The 20,970-nt window shown below is 36.7% G+C and overlaps 2 protein-coding genes across 2 annotated transcripts; both read right to left on the bottom strand.

The window, feature by feature from the left end:
* Positions 1-7,055: 7,055 nt before the first annotated feature.
* TM4SF18 (transmembrane 4 L six family member 18) lies at positions 7,056-12,502 on the bottom strand. The gene is made up of 4 exons (XM_082766925.1): positions 12,215-12,502; positions 10,261-10,350; positions 9,461-9,603; positions 7,056-7,462 (listed from the first exon to the last, which is right to left on the bottom strand). Exons 1-4 carry the CDS (start codon positions 12,389-12,391, stop codon positions 7,099-7,101), a joined length of 774 nt encoding a protein of 257 aa, XP_082623051.1. The 5' UTR covers positions 12,392-12,502; the 3' UTR covers positions 7,056-7,098.
* Positions 12,503-15,848: 3,346 nt separating this feature from the next.
* Positions 15,849-20,548, bottom strand: TM4SF1 (transmembrane 4 L six family member 1; the record flags this gene model as incomplete). The annotated part of the gene is made up of 5 exons (XM_082767409.1): positions 15,849-16,571; positions 17,578-17,758; positions 18,196-18,344; positions 18,434-18,523; positions 20,372-20,548. The coding sequence occupies 5 exons, from the start codon at positions 20,546-20,548 to the stop codon at positions 16,557-16,559; spliced, it is 612 nt and encodes a 203-aa protein (XP_082623535.1). The 3' UTR covers positions 15,849-16,556.
* Positions 20,549-20,970: the final 422 nt, after the last annotated feature.

Below are 20,970 nucleotides of genomic sequence, written 5' to 3'. Positions count from 1 at the left end.
CAATTTCCCTTTATATATTCTGTCTTTCCCACCCCCCACCCTTTTTACTCTCCCCGTTTGCTTTGGTGAATACAATAAAAAGTTGCACAATGTCTCTCTGTGTCAAGAGTAAACAAAACATTCTGGTAACCTCGTTAGTACACGTAATCTTCAAAGGAATTTTTTCAGTTTCTGCCAACCTAGTGTAACACAAATTGCTGCTTAGATTGTTATCAGATTGTAAATCTTTCAGCTGAATTGATGATAACTAAGTTTAATTACATTATTTGTTGTCTTTATCATTGTCTTTATAGCTTGTATACTACTGAGAAAATAAGTTCTGTTAAGTCTGTCTGAAGAATGCAACTTTTTAAGTGCACTGTTAAAAGCTCTAAGTGAAAACAGCTGCCCCTAGTGTGTCTGCTCCTTGTTGACATAACTAAAAGAAAGGCAGGCCCTTTAAATGCAGACTTTCTTTTGCCTGTTAAGCTTGTTCTTTCCGAATCTACAGATCTCTTTGTTTCCCCTTTGTACAGCATTCACTAAACTGATGAGAAGGAGGACTGAGGTTACTGCTATCACGGAGGCATTTGCACACCGATGCATACTTGGATAAGCTCTTCTAACCCACCACAGTTCCCTTGTAAATATAATTTTAGCACAAAGAATGGAAAATATAGCTAGAGATAAAATGGTCTTCCAGGATTTCAAGGACTGGTCTTCAAGGATTGGAGCTGGGGGGTGGTGGGAGGGGAAGAATGTTTACTTTTCATTCCCAAGCAATTTCAGTACTACTCAAATGGAAATGAGGCTCAGAAATTCCACAGAATGAACTTTCTATGTTATCCTTCTCCTGCCCTATCACTGAGCAGGATAAGACACATTCTTCAGTGATTAAAAGCATAATAGATACTCAAAGCTCAAGATAATCTTAACTGTTACCATTATTTAAACTGACTACTCAGTGCAGAAGGCTATACTTCTGTTTTATTCAAATTCTGCATATCTTTTGTACCAGCTAGTTTAATTGAATAAAAGCAACAAAATTGGACCTGAAACCTAGGACTTTTAAAAAGCACCTAACTGAAATTTGCAATAGCATTTTTTCAAGCATACATCCATTATATTATGGTTATGTCTGAAGCTTTAGGAATACCAGGCCAACTGTAAACTTGCAAATTGTAAAGACTTCTATTAAAAAAACAATTGTCAGTCTCTTGGGCCTTCTTTTTTTTTTTTTTTTTGAACTCTGAGTACACTCATTCAAAATTATACATTTCATTGTACAGCTTAAAATATCTGTAATAACTACAATCTTCTTTGAAGCTATTTTTTTAATGCTCAGAAAAATCTTGATTTTAGTTTTTGATAAAATACTTCTATCCAGAACATAGAAGATTCAGAACATAACTAAAGTGAAACAAGTTTCCTTTAACAACATACAAAACTAAACTTTATTTACCATGATTGTGTTATACAGATAGATTACCAATTGTAATCGTAATTCCTACACAAAAGTTCAGTTGCTGACAGAAAACTGAAGTTCATAATATCACTTTTTGAAACTTTCTAAATAGCTGCATTAAATGGATAATTCTGTTTCTGTCCAAAAGACTTGAACCAAAGCCAAGTTTTTAAAATATGACCGAATCTATGATGAAATTTATGAATTTCCCAGATTGGCATCACATGCTCGGAACAGTTTCTGTAAGGATCTTTTTTCTTTCCTTTTCCACATAAGAAAGTCAGTGTTCAGTGGAAAGATTGTTTTGCTGAGGTTGTGTATGCCTCATTTGTAAATTAACTGAGGTTAAAAAATAAAATATTTACATCCTCTTATACTACTGAAATTCAAAGCCATTTCTTAATACTCAGCTAACAGTTATTCATGTACACGTGGACTGTTTAGTTTATGTGTGTTCAAATTGCCATTGAACAGAGGAGCAGAAAAAGTACATTATCAGTATCCTTGAAATCCTCTTATTTACTTGAGGGAAAAAAATATGAACTTTTCTTTGCCTTAGTCCCTTGACAACTGTGAATTACTGTTTTTTGATTTGCAGAAGAAATGCATGTTGCTTCTACTGAAAAACAAAACAGAAAGTTTTGTGTGCACAATTTTTCAATTACACCTTTTTATCAAGCCTCACCTGAACATTTAACATATGCATGTGCCTGAGCATACACCTATTATCTTTCTCCTAAGAATCTCATAAATAAATAAATAAATAAATTGATGTGACTGAGTTTCCCATGTCTGCATTAGTATCTTCAGAGAGTGTTTGAAGAACAGAAGCCCCTCTCCTCTGGTAGACAGGGCCTAAAAAAACTGAGTACCTATCTTAATTGCTTAAGTAACAAAGCTACAGTTTGCTGTCATTAATATTATCTTGTTTTAAACCACAATACCTCATTTCTCATACTAAAGGTGTTGAAAACTTATGACTGTTATGACATAGTCCTCAAAGTTGCATTGAAAAATATAAAATTGATTTTTTCTTCAAAAATTTTCTAAAAGTGGAAATTCAAAAAATTAATATTCTGAAAAAAAAGAGGAGTTTTCTGAAAAGAAGTCTGAACGAAGGCTCACAGGGAGATTGAAATGAAACTTCACAATTTCATGATATTTCCCTAATACAAGTGATGTGTTTAGTGCTCTAATTGTGCTGCTATTCTGACTTTTAAAACCTTTGCAGGTAAATACCCTTCAAAGTTTGGTGGATCTTCATTTTTCCTCTGCCATCTAGTCTTTTCCAATGTGGATTAAAGCTGCCATCCAACATCTGAAGAATAGGGAGGGGCATTAGCAAATCATACTTCAGTGAGACTCACTTTTACCTACAAGAGGAAAATTACTCCCCAAAATGCAAAGGTGGGTGCACTCCACTGTCTTTTACTGCAAATGTTTGCCCACAATTATTTGAGGTCAAAAATGAGTCTCTAGACCTATTTGCAGTTGCAATGGGTTAAACAAATGATATTGCTACTCCAGACACAGCATCTTAATATTCTGACAAAATGTATGGGCTGTAATGAATAATGCTGGCATTCCTACCTCTACATTTCAGCATTAACTCCTCACTAACAGACATTTATAAATTCAGATCCACAGCTTACTTCTGGCTACACCATGGAGTATTTTATGTGTAGGTTTGAGCAGATAGCACATGCATAGGAAACCTTCAAAAGAAGGGTTACCTATCTGCCAGCAAGGTGTGATCTTTATCCTGGCTCTATGGCTTGCTTCCTCCATCTATGGTTACGGTAAAGTCTGTATTCTGCAAATGGAGAGTCAGACAGTTCTGTTGTCTCAAACATCACCATCAAAGCAGTCAGGTATGTCTGGATTTCAAATCAGTTAATATTCCTTACAGGAATCCTGTAGGTTTTTTGTTTGTTTGTTTTTAGCTAATAGGCATTACTTGTTAGTGACAGCATATTTAGAACTGAATAAGGTTTGACTGATTTGATTAAGTAATTAAATTTAATTCTGCCTTAACCCCTACAAAACACACACACACAAACAAACAAACAAAACACTATTAGCCTTTGGTACTAACACCATCAATTTCAAATGAATAATCTGCCCATTTAAAAGCTGTGTTGTCAAGTTGGCCAGGGCGATGAAGATTCCAATATCTGGATTATGGATAAAGAGGGTTACAGATTCAATATGTTCAATGAAAACATCTTTTCTTTTCATTTATGCCACTAAAATATGAGACACAAGCCTGTGTTAGAGAAGAAATGTAGATTCATATGACACAATCACAGATGAAGTAGAGACAACTGAACCTTGTCAGTGTTTAGGTAAAGCCAATAATAAGATTACTATGGAAAAAGCTGTGAAACCAGATACTTTGTGTCTTCTGTCAGCTACACTCAATATTTTTCATTATCAGAGACAGATATCATTCGAAAGTGGAGAGGGCAGATACAGGAGCAAGAAGAAGGGTTAAGTGTTTCCAGGTGTAACTTTCAGGTATTTCATTGCTCTTATCTAGCATATTAAAATCTACCTCAATAGATTCTGTTTGCCTAAAAATAAGCCTGTGTTTTTCCCATGACTGAGATGGAGTCTGAACAGAATAGTTAATTTATTTGATTTCCTCAATGAAACGGAGCTCTTCACCTTAGAAACATTTTACAATTTTAGCGTTTTTCTGCTCTGGACGTATACCCCACACATACTAGTTTTTATCCAAATAACCAAAATCTTTTTTCAATCCTTAACAAAATAAGCAGCTCCATGGTTTATAAGCATGAGCTCAGCAAGATTTTCCAAGATATTTGGTAGGAATTAATTGTTAAGTTTTTGTTTGTTTGTTTGCTGTCTGTCCTCAAGCAATATCCATAAATCCATAAGAATGTGGGATAATCATTTAAGTTGTGTTATAATATGACATATATTTAAACCTATGGAAAAAAATGTGTAGTTCCACAGTCCCTATTTTGTCATCATGCCTTTTTATCATTTGCCTCTGAACATCCATGACACCCTGAATTGTCACCCAAAAGACTAGATACATTCTTAACCATCAGTAATTTCTTTATTGCTTCATTCAACTTAATAGAAACTAAGCAATTAAGTTTAGCTCTATTGTTCAAATCCTACAGGAAGAAATCAGTTTTCCAAAATATTTGTCAGAGGAATATAAAGGCAAAATCTCAAAGTTATCTTGAAATAGAATTAAATTACTTAAATGTTCTATTTTTTTTTCCTAAATATTTTATCCAGAACTGTTGCTTATAGTATGGCTTACACTTCTAACAGTGCAAATTTAATATTCAATTTTCATATGCCTGATCTCCATTTGTTCTGATGTAACAAGGTTACATGCATTACTGCTAGTCTGAAGCATGTCGTTTGCCTTCTGTGTTTTCACTCTCTTGAAGATAGAGTGCAAGATCAAATGTTGCCCAAGCAGCTGTAGATGAACCATATGTCCACTTTATTGTGAATCCCTGAATTTCCACGAGGAATGAAACAATAATTCTTTAGCTGCCAGTTTTAAAAAGATGATTTTTTTTCCCTCTGATTATTATTGGCAAGAATGTTAGCCTTCTCTTGCAGCAAAGTCAGGGTATTCACAAGAGTACTAATAAACTAACACTGGGTGCTCCCAGTGCAGGGTACCTTCCTATATTCCCTCAATTCCCATAATGCTTGACTCCTTCCCCCTCTCCAAAAAAAAAAAATAAAAAATAAAAATAATAATAATAATAATAAAAGTCTCCCTCCAGGTAGAAAAGAAGAGGCCCAGTGCACCTATTAAGCCATACTAATTAGCATATATGACTTCAGAGTGGTGTATCTGATCTTTAAATCAGGCCTGGATGTCTTTCTAAAAGCCTTACCTCAGCAAGACTTGCTAAAATTTTTCAGTGATTGATTTGTGCAGTTAATAAGCTTCTAGGACAGAATAGGATAGACTACTGCCTTTCATGACCATTATGGTCTGTCTGTAACTAAACTTAACCATTTAGAAACTTGGCTTCATCCAATAAACTAATTCTCAAGGTAGAATTCCTCCAGATATAGTGGAATTTGAATCAGGCCGTATCATAACAACAAATACTCACATGTTCTAAACAAAGACAGGAGGAGACTATAAAAGTAGTTTTACTGCAGTTTATTAAAAAAAAAAAAAAAAAAAAAAAAAAGGCAGGCTTAGGACAAAAGCAGTTCCATGGTATTTAAACCTCCCTATTGTCAGAACAAGCTGGAAGGTAAGAAGTGAAGAGTCGTGGCTATGCACAACTGGACAGGTTAGAAAACAGCTTTTCTTTAGGAAATTACAGATGTCCAGTATTTAGTCATCAAACCATTCAAATACCTTCCTCCACAATACAGACATTCTAGAAAGAAAGACTGAAGACAAAGATTTCACTTGTCTTTGCAGCAACTAAATCTGCCATCTTAAATGCTGGGGAAGCCATTTCTCTCTCTCTCTCTCTCTTTTTTTATTTTTATTTTTTTATTTTTTTTTTGGTGCTTGTGTGGCAGAAGCAATGAAGATTTCCTTGCCATTTTCAGAGAATCCCAGCCTGAAAACAAACAAACAAAAAAAAGGAATGAAGTGGAAGACTTGCTTTTTTCAACTCAATTTAGAAGTTGTTTGACTCTTAAATATCCATATCCAACCTAAATTCAACATACATTCAGGGCACAAGAGGTGACCCTGCTCTGCTCCCACGGGAAGACATTCCTTTTGACTTCACTGAAAGCTAGGTTGGTTTTCAGGTTTCTTTCTCTGGCAAGAAACATGTTTTTGAGAGAAACTGCCTCAGGCCATGACCTCATTATAGGCTGCTGTTATAAAGTCCTACAAGCAATGCTTCCTTGTCTGCTTGCCCAAGGCCCTCCATGGCACTCACAGCTTCTCTGAACATGCTGCTCAGCACCGTTCAAGGATGCTTGCACTATGTAGTCACTGCCATCCTACCTGCCCTGGCCTCCCCACACTGCTTCCCAAAGCATTTGCAAGAAAGCTTACATGTTGAAGATACCCCCCCCCACTGTGTGTGGTGTCAGGTGTGTATGTGTGTGCGTGTGCAAGTGTACATATATGTGTGTGCATGTGGGTGCACATACATGTTTTTAGGGCGTTGTTGCTTTCCCTGACCCAGAAATCTTTCTTGAATGTTCTATCAACACTGATACTGTTAGCTACATAAAAACCCTGAAGGCTCTTTCATTCGAGTGCAGATGGACAGGGAGAAGTAAGCATCCCTCATTTCACCTTACCTCCAAAGTCAGGGAAAGTGAATGACAGTAGAACACATCACTTAAAACTGGTGTGCATCAGTCACTTGAACTCTGGAATTTGAACTAATTCTTGTACCAAAGCAGAGCCCTCTCAGTTATCATTTCAATAACCTAGTGAAAATACAGTAAATACTGATGCCTGGACTGTAGTAAGTGCTACTTACTATCTCGCATCTTCTTTTTGCTGTGAGATCTACACATTTATAAGAATGACTTTATATTGAATGCTAGAAGAAATATGCTCAGAAGCCTCTGCTGACATGGGAGTAAAATTTTATTTTTATTTTTATTTTATTTTATTTTAATTTCTATTTTTAATCCCAGCCTCAAAAGTTAGAGTGAGCAGACAGTCATCCCTGTATAGCACAAGGATGCAGCAGATCTACTGTCAGTATATGTTGTCTGCTCTTAATATACAGTGGAACAGAGAATGCATTAACCGGAAGACTACGTCTTCTATTGAGAGAAATTGCTGAAGCTAAACTGACCTTGTAGATGCTGAAAAAAGAAGACAGCCTCAGGTCTTTTGTTACCTGAACAAAAACAGAATAGGTCCCACAGAGTGTCCGTTTCAACTCAGCAGCCACTTTGAGAAAACAGATGATCAACTGCAGTCCACTAAGAGCTATCAGAATAGAGAGTAAAATGATGTTCCATTCCACTGCATTAGCAGGTTCAGTGCACTGTGACCAAGCAGAGTAATCTGTGAGGTACCTATTAGAGAAACAGCAATGTGAAGCAAATTAAATATGGTGTATGCAATTATATTTAAATACACATTATTTTAACTTTCCTATATAGAAAACCCATACTGGACTTTATATGCTTAAGCTTTAAGAGCCAGACTCTGGTCTTTCATTACACCAGTGTAAATCCTGGATAGGTTTGCCAAACACAGCTGAATAGAGACTTATGTACCTCACATACACCTGTTTCATTAATTTCTCTGTTAGACACCCAAGTGCTTAGAAAGACACTGCATTTTTGTTTTTCCAAAGGCAGATGTCGGTCAAGGGAAGCAACTGTCCCGCTTTACTCTGCGGTGGTGCGGCCTCCCATTGAGCACTGTGTGCAGTTCAGAGCACCACCGTACAAAAAGGATGCAAAACTGTTGAAGAGTGTCCAGAGGAGGGCAACGAAGATGGTGAAGGGACTAGAGGAGAAGACGTATGAGAAGTGGCTGAGGTCACTTGGCATGTTCAGCCTGGAAAAGAGGAGGCTGAGGGGAGACCTCATCACAGTCTACAGCTTCCTCACGGGAGGGAGTGGAGGGGAAGGCGCCAATCTATTCTTAATCACCAGTGATAGAACCCGTGGGAATGGTGTCAGGCTGAGGCAGGGGAAGTTTAGGCTAGACATCAGGAAGAGGTTCTTCACTGAGAGGGTGCTCACACACTGGAACAGGCTCCCCAGGGAAGTAGTCACTGCACCAAGCCTGTCGGAGTTCAAGAAGCATTTGGACTGTGCACTTAGTCACATGGTCTAAAATTTTGGGTAGACCTGTGTGGTGTCAGGAGTTGGACTCAATGATCCTTATGGGTCCCTTCCAACTCGGGATATTCTATGATTCTAGAATTCTATAACAGCTTAGTAGGTAGTATTGGTGATAGGAGGACGGTTGGACTAGATGATCTTGTAGGTCTTTTCCAACTTTGTGTTTCTATGATTCTATGACTTTCCTTTTATTAATTTAATTTTAGCTCTAAGTTAAGTCCAGATGAACTCCCAAATTACATCATTCTGATCAGTGCATGCAACCTTGTAAGTGTCACTACATGCAAATTCCAGTTGTTTTAGAGCCACACTTTGCATCCTTGAGGATCCTGTATGTGCGTGATTTACATGTGCTAGTTATGCCCTTTTAACTGTGAGACATGCAGTAGCCTGGGGTTTAATTGCAAGAAGCTTTGTTAGAATCACTTGCTCAGTGATGCTGTTTTTTTCCCCAACCATTTGTAATTGAAAGCCTCTGACAAATTTAATCCTCAGTGCATTCATCTGCAGCTGGAAGAGCCTGACAAATATAACTTGAAAAATTCAAGTCTTATACAACCTTAATCTTTTAAAGGCAGAATGTAAAATCTTGTGGAAGCATTGCCAGAGTACACATTTGAATAAAACCTTTCATGCTTCTAGGAGTCTGGGACACCAACAACACTTTGTCTACCTTCCTCAGGTGTTTTGTTTTGTTTTGTTTTTGTTTTTGTTTTTGTTTTTTTTTTGTTTTTTGTTTTTGAGACATAGCAGCTCTCTGCAAAACTTTCCAATGATCAAACTGCAGACTTTTGAGTCTATTGGAGTTAAACAGAAACCTACTAAATTATTAAACATAAAAATTCCATCTATAGTCTTTGAACCAAGAACTTGAGGAATTTGAGACAATATTGAGGAAGTATCCATCTACACTGAATCTAATCTTACATTCTTTACTTCACATGGTTGTGACCATCACCAGATAAAGAATGCTTGGCTAGATGGACCTCCAAGTTTGATCAGTACAAAGATTCTTATATTTAAGCTTTTGTTATAGGGAAGCAAATACCTTTCTTTGAAGGTTCTGGTGCTCACTGAACAAGCTGAAAAACTTCACTCTTACAATATAGGTCTTGTGTTCAAGAGATTGTGCCATTTTATGTAAGGTTCTGAGAGAATTTGTCTGACTATTTTTTTGATGAACAGTTTCTTCTAGGAGTTAACACTGATGTTTCTTACCCTCCAACAGTATTTTTGAAGATGTAGTCCCATCCATTTGATGAATTGCAGAATGGGCCTTGGATCAATCCCAAGGTAAAAATGATGCAACTGTATCCAGAGAAAGCAACTCCAAGCAGGGCTAACACAATTGAAATAAAACTCTAAAGTAAAGAGAGAAAAACATTACTATACGGGCAGTCTCCACAGAACATACACTCATTCTCCCTGACCAGCTTCTTCCTTGAGGTTGAATTTCACATGTGGTTGCCCCACTCTTCAAAATTCAGAGAGAAAAATACCAAATAATGAACAGTAAACATACATATGCAGAAGAAAGATTAAGGCAGAATTTATGACAGTTTTACAACTCTCAGTTAAATTTTGTTTGGGGATCTTTTTAAAACTTGTGTATTTGCAAAATTGTATCTCAGTATGCTAGAGGAATACATGCCTGCATTAAACATATTTGCATCCCAGACAGTATATATTGACCTGTTACTAGAAAAAATAACTTCCATATAATACAAACAAGGGGATGAAACTATTTAGAAGGAGCATTCAATTAAAATTCTACTGCATTTTATGTTTTTATTTTATTTTACAAGGATTTTTGTTTGTTTTTCTTCCATTCTGCATATGCATCAGTGGGATCAGCTGCACATTCTGTGACCTCTCAACCTGACTTAGAATCCTTCTCTGTGAAAGAAAATGGAACCAGAGCAGAAGAGAGCTAAGAAGGATGTACTGGAAACACAGGAACAGGAAGATGCCAAGAATAAATGTTGATTAGGTACACAAAAAATAAAAGATAGACTCACCCTGTAGGTTTTATTACAGCTCTCACTCTGGCAGCACTGATGGAATGCACTACACTCCAGAGCTATGAGAATTACTGCCAAGAGAAGAATCTGTAAGGGCACATTATAAAGTGAGTAAAACGACTGCAGATATATTGAGCCAAATTCTCTCTGCCCTAATCAAGATGAGAACTGTATCTCTTATGCGCTGCTGAGATTTTAAATCTGCACTAGGAAAGCACCAGAGACCTGGTCTGTGTTCACTAGATTTAATAATAGTGTCTCCCATCCCAGTGAAGTGTTACTAGCATGGACACAGCTATACTAGTGAAACTGAAACAAACAAACAAACAAACAAAAAAACAGGCTCACAAATGAAAGATTTAATAACAATGAAAGTAAGGATATCTCATTGATCTAGTCACATCAGTTCAACAGCTTCTTCCTGACAGTTATGTGGATCAGGATGTCACTTCCCTTACCAACGCAGCTATGCTAGAAGTCAGTAGTACAAGCCTAAGTTAGATTCAGCTGGAATTTGCTTTTCTTTCTTTGTAAAGTACGCATACTGTTTTTCTCAGAATATTTAAACCTAATTATTTAAACCTGATACTAGAAACACAATAAATAGGATTTGGACTCCAGAACCAAAAGTTGCTACTCAGAAAGGCACTGGTTTGAATGGATAAATATAACAAGGAAGAGTTTCTGAAACTGTTTGAAAAAACAAAACAGATGGCCCTAGATTTGTCACTTATGAGGGTTGGAAGTTAGGAGAAAAACACAAGAAGAAAGAGCTAGGAGTTAACTCAGAAATGTAATGGTATCAATCACAGCAGCATTTTAAGTAACCCATTGTTTGGAACTACATAAAATGCCATGAGCCACCAGAAGCTTTGCTGACATTAGGGTTTTTATCACTGGGATGAGCTCTAGCAAAACATGCTGCTAGCACATGCATGCTAGCACAACACTATCTTCTCACATGCTGCTGCCCTGTTTGTAACAGGAAAATATATACATCATTAATAAATTGGTAATGATCCCAAGGCTAAAAATATTTCAAACTATGAATGTAGCTTTTGCAGTTAACTTTTTGTTAAATTTTCAACTATCCTTTTGCATTCAAATTCTTTCCCTGAGAGTTTTTTTCCCTTTTTTTTCCCTATAGGGAAAAAGATTGTTTTTTTCTTCTGCTTTAGGAAGAATACATACTTTTAAATGAATACTTCATGTTTAAATACCTCTCACAGTACAGGAGCTTCATAAAACCACCTTATTCATGCACGTTAGCATGGGTTAATATGGGTTGTGTAAACAAACTTTTATCACATTACTACTTTCTGTTCCTGAGGCTACAGTTCTTTATGAACATAGTGAACAGCATAAGTAGTAGGCAACTTTATGTTAATTTATTACTGAAGATGAGCACATTACAAATATAATGGAGAAAATCCAACTATGCCAGGCATAATGAGACTATCTTCTGTATTTAACCTAACAACAGTGAATCTTGATGTACTGTGAACTGTAATCAGTCTTCTAAATACTGGACTGTATACAGATCTTAAAAACATCTGAACAGTCATGACAGGCTTTTTTTCAGATTTTTGTTTTGCTTTGTCTTGCTAAAAGAGCTTTAATTCAAAGTCCATAGAGGATTATATCAAAATAGTTCCTGACTCAATAATTTAAGTGTAAATTACATATAAACAAAAATCAAGCAGGAAAACAAAACAAAACAAAACAAAACAGCCTTGCAAAATCACATATATGAAATTAAATAGCATATGTAGCATGTCATTCAATATAGTCATAATTTATTCAGTTTGATCAATTTTTTCTGTCTGCAGTATTTTGACAATGAAATCCATTTTCCCTTTAAAGACACAATTACTTTGCTGCCCCTTAACCCAAGATTATTTGCAGTTGAATTGCAATTCATTAAAAAAAAATCCATAAAATCAACACTTACCATCACACCTGAGAAACAGATCCCTTCAAAATACCACACATAGTTGGGAAGCTGGAAACTGGTGGCATATGAAGCATTCCCGTTAGGGAAGTATAATAGGACATTAACAACAATACTCCAAAGTGCAAGAGGTATCAGCAGACAACTCAAACAACTTCGACATGCCTCTAAAGCCATTTCTCAAGAATATTAAAAGTTTTGCTCTTCTAAGCTAACAAAATGTTACAAGGTTTTAATTATGAAAAGCGTTCTGGACCTCCTTAGTTTGACTCAGTCATTTAATATACACAGGGACCTGGTGATGGGTATAACTCCAGTGCTAGAGAAGTGCTTAACTGTTAGCAGAACAATAGACAAATATTGCTGTCTAAACTTTTTGAGCAAATGTCTTTAAATACTAGTTTCCTTTCTCAAAGATCCGCCTTAGTGATCTTCCTAATGAACCATGTCTAGAAGTTAGACTCAGGAAGGAACATCAAAGATCTCATTTCCTAGAGACTGCTTAGAAACACACTCCTCCTGAGAACATGGATTACTGTGTAGCTATTCTGTGACACGAGGCAGATTTCTCAGCTGTACTACAGCACATTTTTTCCTACTTTAAATGGAGCAGGGAGCTGTTTGATGAATATGTCAAGCCTCTGCACAGAAAGGCAGCTGAACTTTTTTTTTTTTTTTTTTTTTTTTTTTTTTTTTTTTGTGTGTGTGTGTGTGTGTGAGATAAATTGCGCTTCTCTTAAAAAAAAATAGTTATTTTATTCTGTGCTTATACTTGAGTACATCTGGCTACAGATCTGACCTAAGTACGTGTGATTTCTTGCACATGACAAAAGGTCTGGGTTTTTGAAATGTGCTTGTGACTTTGAACTGTGAAAAGCAAATCCCAGGCACTTTCCCCGTTTTCATACGTCATCATTCTGATAGCTCTAAGCAACTAAGCATCCTTTCCAGTACAATGGAGCCAGACTTGTTTGAATGCTTGAAGCATGACCCAGACCTTCTTTGCTTGCCCTGGTAAGTCATCAGAAAAGTAATTCAAGGTCAAACTTAGGGTTTACTCAATGGGGATGTCAAGGTCAGAGAACAAAATCATTGGGGCTCAATCAAAACTGAAAAGGCTGATTTTAGAAGCAATGATGTCATGACATATTTTCATTCTGATTCCCCATGAGCTGTTTTAGGCCCTACACGTGTAAGGCTTCTCTCATGATCTCTTAAAAGCTGTTTGGGTTGCATGTTGTAACTAATTCCTTCCTACTGCTTTGAATAAGGTCACCCAAAGAAATGGGCATGGTGTTACTCATGCAAACAAACCATTTTTTTCTTCTATTCATTATCCGCTGTATCTCTCCCTTTCCTCATTTTCCTCTCCCCCTTCTTTTTCTAAGAGGTTTCACTTTGAAGTCCTCAGACTTTATTCTGAGGATCTTCCTATACTTTCTGTTTTACTCCTTGATCATTGTGGGCATGTTTTCAGGCCTCCCTATACCTGAAACCAGTGAAAAACCTCACCTGGCAGACACACATGTGTGGCATTAACACTTTCCCTTACAGAACAGAGAAAACAGTTGAATTAACAGCAGGCACATCACATCCCAGGATTGATTTATATTACAAAATTCATAGATCATTGAATAGACCAAAATCTTTTTTTCTAAGAGCAAAGGCCAAATTACAAAGGCAGGTTAGTTTATAAATAAATTTGCTACTACTTCCTACAGAAATATGTTCTACTAAGAAGAAACACAGAAAATGACACCTGAGACAGTATTCACTTTGCAGTATACCAACAAATGGCATGACTTATCCTGTATTTAAACCGAGCTCTGCAAATAACAAAAATGACAAACCATGGTATGTTTTGTTGCTGGCAAACTATACCACTAGAACAGGACACCACAATTTTATACCAAGTAGTAAGCAAGCCTGGTAATTAGTTTCTCAAATATCTTACTAAGTGTTGCAAGAACTGGATTTCTCTGTCAATATCCATGAGCTGATGCTGAGCCCTTTACCGAAAACCCTTGTTTACTTTGGACGAATGACTTCTCTGCTAACTGAAATGAACGTAACGTAAAACAACTGCTTCTCCCCAGTGTAATTGATAAAACTCCCCAGACTCTATCTTGTCCATTAGGCCTTGAAGGAATCCAACAGACTTTTTTTTTTTTTTTTTTAATAACAACATAAAGGATGAGTAGTAATGCTGTGCTTTCATGTTACATGGATCTGAGCTATAGTTTTAATTCTAAACTCTGGCCTAATAATTCTGCCCATTGGAATTCCTAACCTTGTTTCAGCTCTCTAATTAGTTATACAAATCAGAAAGACAAATAACAATTATGAAAGTGTAAAGGCAAAAAACTTTGAAGTTTTGTGGGAATTATACCTTATTCCATCAAGACCTTTTTTTCCTCTTCCTTCTCCCCCTCACTCCACACCCCATGTAGATCCTCTTTCACAGTGTTTTTTAACATACAAAGACATCATAGCTCACAGCAACAAGGAATTGTTTGTGTGTGCATGAGTACACTTGTTCTCCTCATTCCCATAACGGGGCAAGAAAGGGATAAGTACAACAAGCAGAAGCTGTACTAAAGAGTGCTCTCAACTAATTCTATGTACTTTATGTATGAAAAAAGGTATCGCAAGAAGTACTTATCCTGAGTTTCTGAATACAAATTCTTCCCATCTGGGAGTTCTTTTGTGACTGTGGAACCATGTGTGCAACTTCAGATTTTCACAGTTGATTTATTTTTTTTCAGAGACATATTTGTACAGGGCAGACTTGGAGGGGAGGACTTCATTCTAGCCTGAGAAACTCTTGAGTTTTGGGTTGCTTTAAAGACTGCCCTCTTAGTTAAAATTAGTACTAAGTATACACTGACACCTGTAGAAAATTCTTTTTGATGCAAACAGAAATTAACTTGACTGTTTTCAAAGAAGACATTAACTGCTACATTCCATATTTGAGCACTAATGATAACCAGCTTCATTTTGTTTAAACAAATGGCATGTCTAATTTTTCCTTCAAAAAATGCCATTGCCAGTAGCACAATGACCCTGCCAGCAATGCTGTTGGCAGCATATCATTCAGGTTTACTTTGCCTGATGGTAAAACATTCACTGCAATATTCTGCAAGATAAACTTCAGAAGGTCTTGCACAGATTCTTTGAAAATACTGCCTCCGGGCAGCTTACGGGTGAAGTCTATTATTTCAGATTAATCTCACTGCTGCCCTGAATTTGCACTATACTTTTGGAATGCTGCCATGCCTGGGGGCCTGCTGACCAAAGCTAAGAAACAGGAATTCAGACCCAAATTTTCTTCTGTCTCAAGACTCCAAGGGGGTGAGCACTCCTTGGGAGAAAAAAGCATGAGGGCCAGAAAGCAGTGGCTCAACTGTGCAGGAACTTCCCTCCAGTGCTTGGAATGGCCATCAGAAAAGTGCTGCTAGCTCAGACCTAGAACTACTTCTCCACATAAGGTGAAGAGTTTCATTTGTTACAAGGATCTCACTAAGTCTCCACAGCCTTGTTGATGCACATTTGCCTGGCTCAGCTAAATAATCTAAAACAGAGTGAAACAGTTCTCACTCTGACAGGGTCTGATGAATGGAAGAAGTAGGTTATAACCTGGCAGTTTTATATCTATATTCTTATGTCACCATTGTGTTTTCCTTTAGGACTAGGAAAGAAGTTTCAGCATGGGCATGGAAAGAAGCATCGACACCTGCTGGGTATTTTTAATAAAAATCTTTATTTGTGAAATACAGGAGAAGCTTGGAAAAAACTCAGTTTTATTATATCTCAATTCTTTGACAGTTCTTGCTTTAAAAAAAAAAAAAAAAAAAAAAAAAAAAAAGAAGTACATGTTCCAGTCCTTGGTCACTCACATTTTACTGTTGCTTTATTTTTGTTCCAGCTGAGAATTCATTCATTTCCAGGCCAGACTAGATTCAGTTTGGTTTTTCCAACATCAGAATAACAGTGCAACTATATTGGGAAAGTGGCATGAAGTACAGAGCTGTTGTGTCAGAAAAAAAATAAAAATAAAAAAATAAAAGGAAAAAAAAAGCATATTTATTGACCCAAGGTCAGGCAGTTGCCTGTACTACTATGAAATGAACCAAAGCTGTCCAGCTTTGACTCCATACGTATGCCTACATGCATATGACTCCAACGACAAAGGCTGATCCCAAGTCACTTAAATTGATGGTGACAACATAGTTGGAAAACAAGCAATGTGCATTTCAGTATGCAAGTAATATAAAAAACAGAACGAAACAGAATACTCAATACATGATGCATATGCACTGACATCAACCCATTTTCAGGTTTTCTAGCAAGCAAACGTCTGTGGGGAAACAAAAAGAAAGAAACACATATTAAGGGGAAGAATGTTAATGCTAATATTATATCTAAGTGTAGGAGACCAAATTAACCTGACCACATTTAGACAGTCATAGCACAACTCTTCTGTACTTCAGTTACAGCATAGAAGACAGGAGGTAGAGGACAGCAACAGCTTTCAAAGTGCCACAATATTCAACTATTTCAATTCAAAATGTGAAATATTCTTAGCCATAATATGTGTGTGAAATAAACCGTACCAATTTCATACTTTAAGGCATTGCAATTCCAACAATAACTCTGTGGTACTAATTTTAAAAACAGACTCAAAGAGTATAACAAGACTAAAGAAATTTGGAGGATTTCCCCTTCCTCACTCACAAAAAGCAACACCAAACAAAAACAAACCTTCAAAAATTCCTTCAGATCTCTCTGTCAGTTTTGTTACCTATATACAATTTAATTCTTTCTCTTATCCTGCTTTTACTAAACAAGGTTTTTGCTGCAGATTATTATTATTTTATTTTTACACATATGGCACCCATAAGCTTAGTAGTTCACCAGCTACTGTAGGCAAAATGTGAGGCTAAAGTTACGCATTTTGACCAAGCAGCCTGCCACAATACCGCACCATACTATGCAACAATACTTTAGGCTATGGCAAAGACTACCACCAGCAGGAGATACGTATTTTGATTGTAACACCTACATTGTGCTGATGACTGCATGTGCCACAGTGGGAGAAAAGACCTCCCAGTTCATGTGCAGACTAAATTCACTGCAGACAGCTGAGCAAACAGCTAAAAACATGTGATCAAATACTATATGAAAAAGCAGAATGCAATAGGGCCATATAAATAATAATAATTTAAAAAAAGTTTTATACTTAGCTGTTACTTAAGAATGCCTGAAAAATAGCTGCTAAGCTTCTACAGTAGCATCAGTAACAACAGTGTTTCATATTAGCTTTCTGGGAAGTATGGTAATAACTAGCTGAAAAAATGGCTTACCTCCTCATGACTGCAGCACAGCCTACATACTCCTCCAAGAATGCCATTGATTATCTGTATGAAGCACAGGATGAACTCTATTCCTCCCAGGACAAGAAGAATGGAAAAGAGAGTGACATTCCACTGAACGATGTTTTGAGGTTCTTGACATTTAGACCATTTGTTATACTCAAACAGGTATCTGTACACATCAAATGCAAGTATAATAAAATTGTGTCAGAGTGGGATGCTTACCACACACTAGAACCAAATTATATCTGGCTTGTAATTGCATCAAGGATTATCATTCTAAGTAGGAATAGAAAATATAGTGGTTTACTACACTGAAATCCAGCTCTGTTTAAGAACATGTTCAACTATAAGACTTAACAAAATTTGTGTGGTTCAATTTATTCAGAAAAAATCTAGGCTAGAAAGGCAGAACTTTCTATTATTGATCAAAGCAAGAGACAAGCTAAAGACAGTTGAAAGAGCAAAATTATTTCTCAAAACAAACACAGAACTTTCCATGGATCTGGGTATGTGGCTACTGAATACTGCTGGAAGGTTATAGAATAAAACCCATTGTACATGCAGAAAGAATTAATATACTCATGAATACATATGAAGACAACTTACCCTCCAGAAGATTCAGTGAAAGGATAGATCCAGTTTCTTTCTAAACGAGTATAACAATACGGTCCGTGAGACAAGCCCAGTGCTGAAATGATTATACAGTATCCAGAACCAAGGATACCAACAAAGGCTGCCAGAACTGAGGAGAGCATCTGCACAACAAACACAGATATGAGTTTTCAGCACAGCCATGAACTTCTCCTGAGGACTATCAGGGACTGGGACATAAAGGATCACTTACCGCACAGCTTTTCCCACAGTTCTCATGGCCAAAGCACCCACAGCAGTCATCATTGTGAATCCCAATGAATACTGCAGCTGGAATGAGTACCTTGGTATGGGGAAAACAAAACTACACTGTTCTTTGTTCTGTTTTGTTATACAGACAAGGCAGATAAAACACACTCCTCACATTGCATTCATTTCCATACTTATCGGTGTTGTGTATAGATTATTCAGTTTTACTTCCCACACAGTAGGCTTATCATATTGATAGCAGTATAACCAGCAACAGCATAGGTATATTTCTGTTTCTACATTGTGTATACATAGCACTTAAGTGCCTAAAAAGCCTGTTGATAAAGACCATGCTGTGGTATTGTGGTATTACTGCAATTTGAGATGCTTCAACTTTAAAAGGTGTGGTGGTTTTTTTGGTCCTACCCCAACCCTACCCCCCCCAAAGGCTGTATCCTGCAAATAAAATACTTTGGGAAAACAAAACAAAACACACACACACACACACACCAAAAAACAAAAAGCACCACCACCACCAAAAAAAATGTATTCACTTTCTGTCAAAGGAGGACTACAAGGTAAGGCTCTGAAAATTGTTTTCTTATTTTAAGAAAACCACCACCATATTTGTTACTGAAGAGTAGTTGTCACTGTCTGTGTGACAAAACAAGTCTTAGTCTAGTAAAAAGTCTGGGTATATTCTACCCAATTCATGCAAACTTCTCATTACAGACATCTAGCTTCTTCTAGGTTTTCACATCCACAGAGTTTCCAGTAACAGAAATGCAAAGCAATGGAGGGGACATTATCTGTACAAAAATTAAATTGTCCATACTCCAGAGCTTTTGGCATAAAATCAAGAAGGAGGAACAGAGAGCTGGTTAAATAGAGTATACTCCCCACCAGCACTAATAGGACTTAATACTAGTTTGCACTTATACAAAGACACCACACCCAGGAATAGCTTGGAAAAACACATAAATGAGCAAAGTGTTACCACTGAACAGCACAGATTTACAATACAGTTGAGCAGAGTCACATACTACTCAGCCCTTACTCAAACCTTTTTTGAGCCCCAGTGCTGCAGGCCAGAAGACGTAGTACAAGAATGTGTTTCAGGAGCAGTTCCATTTGTTTAATTTGGATTAGCCTGCCTGTAAAGCTGGCTTTGCAAATCTCAGTCTAGGTTCTAATGGGGCTGTAACACAGCTGTAAGAACCTCTCACAAGACAGAGGGCCTTATATAATGCTTTTCACCCTGTAATTTGCTGATAGCTTGAGATTTGCAGTCGTAAGAGGATGGCTAAAAGTGAATGAAAAAGGAAGCCTAGAGTCAGGAAATGTAAATGTGCTAAACTGTGGTCCACAAAATTGAAAATTTAAAAAATAATTGCTTCAGATTAACAACCTCTTATATTGAACACACTCGGTTCTTCATCCTTGGCTATTACTCTAATTCAAAACTTTGGTAACTGTTATTTGATTCCTCTGAAAAAAAGAGCTAAACAGAGCTGTAACAGCTGTCTTTCCACATCTCAGATAACATACATTAAGGAATTTCAAATAAATACTAGTTATCTACAGACATTAAAAAGGAGAAAATTCACTAATGGAATAAAAATGTAAGACTTAGCCTTTTACATAAACCATATCCTGCTGAATGCCTGGTTCCATTTTTGCATTTGGGTTCTGCAGCCTATACCCTCATTCTCAGCTCTGAAGTGACATAATGTTGAGGCTGTGATAACCAAAGTAACTAATAATACTCATATTGCAAAATAGCTTCTTTTTATTATTATTATTATTATTTATTTTTTGATATGATTCCAGAGACTCCTCCTGACAAGATATTCAATGAATAAGTTAACGTACCTGGTAAAGAAACAGTAATACCAAGTAGCTTTAAAATACATTTCAAAGAAAGCAGTAGCTTATTACTTACCAAAAGGCCTCCACCTAGAATGCCATGAAGGCACTCTACATATTTGCTGAGATGATGCTCTGAAGCAAATCTTGTTTCTCCATTGGGAAAATAAAGTAAAATATTGGCCACAATGCTGAGCAAGGCAAGAATGAGCAACTTACAACCAATACACCTAGTACACCTTCCAAAACACATGTCCTCAGCTTTTCAAGTCCTTCTTTCTCTACTCCAACCTATCTCATATTTGTCCACACCTAAAAGAAGACCAGTCTTTAGTCTCACCTACTTAAATACTCAGGGTTTTCTAGTTACCTGGATGACGTTTACAATGTCTTCATACCTATCATTCCAAATTGCCAGGTGAGGAAACGAGGATGGTAGAATGTCACCACCCATTTTAAATGAAATAATTGTTGACAAACCAAATGCAATCAAGGAAATACTGAATGCTAGGTAACTTCACTTTAATATATGATGCACGGAATGATCACCATTGAACATGATTAGACATGAACAACAGGCTCCACCACAATATAAGTTCTTTTAGAAATTGAAAGAAAAAGATTTTGTTTTCTTTGTTAGAAGCAGCTTTGGCTTTTAGGTCTATAGACTATTTC

Source organism: Aythya marila (genome assembly GCF_965140915.1).
Source record: "Aythya marila genome assembly, chromosome: 9".
NCBI lineage: Eukaryota > Metazoa > Chordata > Aves > Anseriformes > Anatidae > Aythya > Aythya marila.
The sequence above is the reverse complement of the archived record's forward strand: the minus strand, read 5'-3'. Positions and strand labels throughout refer to the sequence as shown.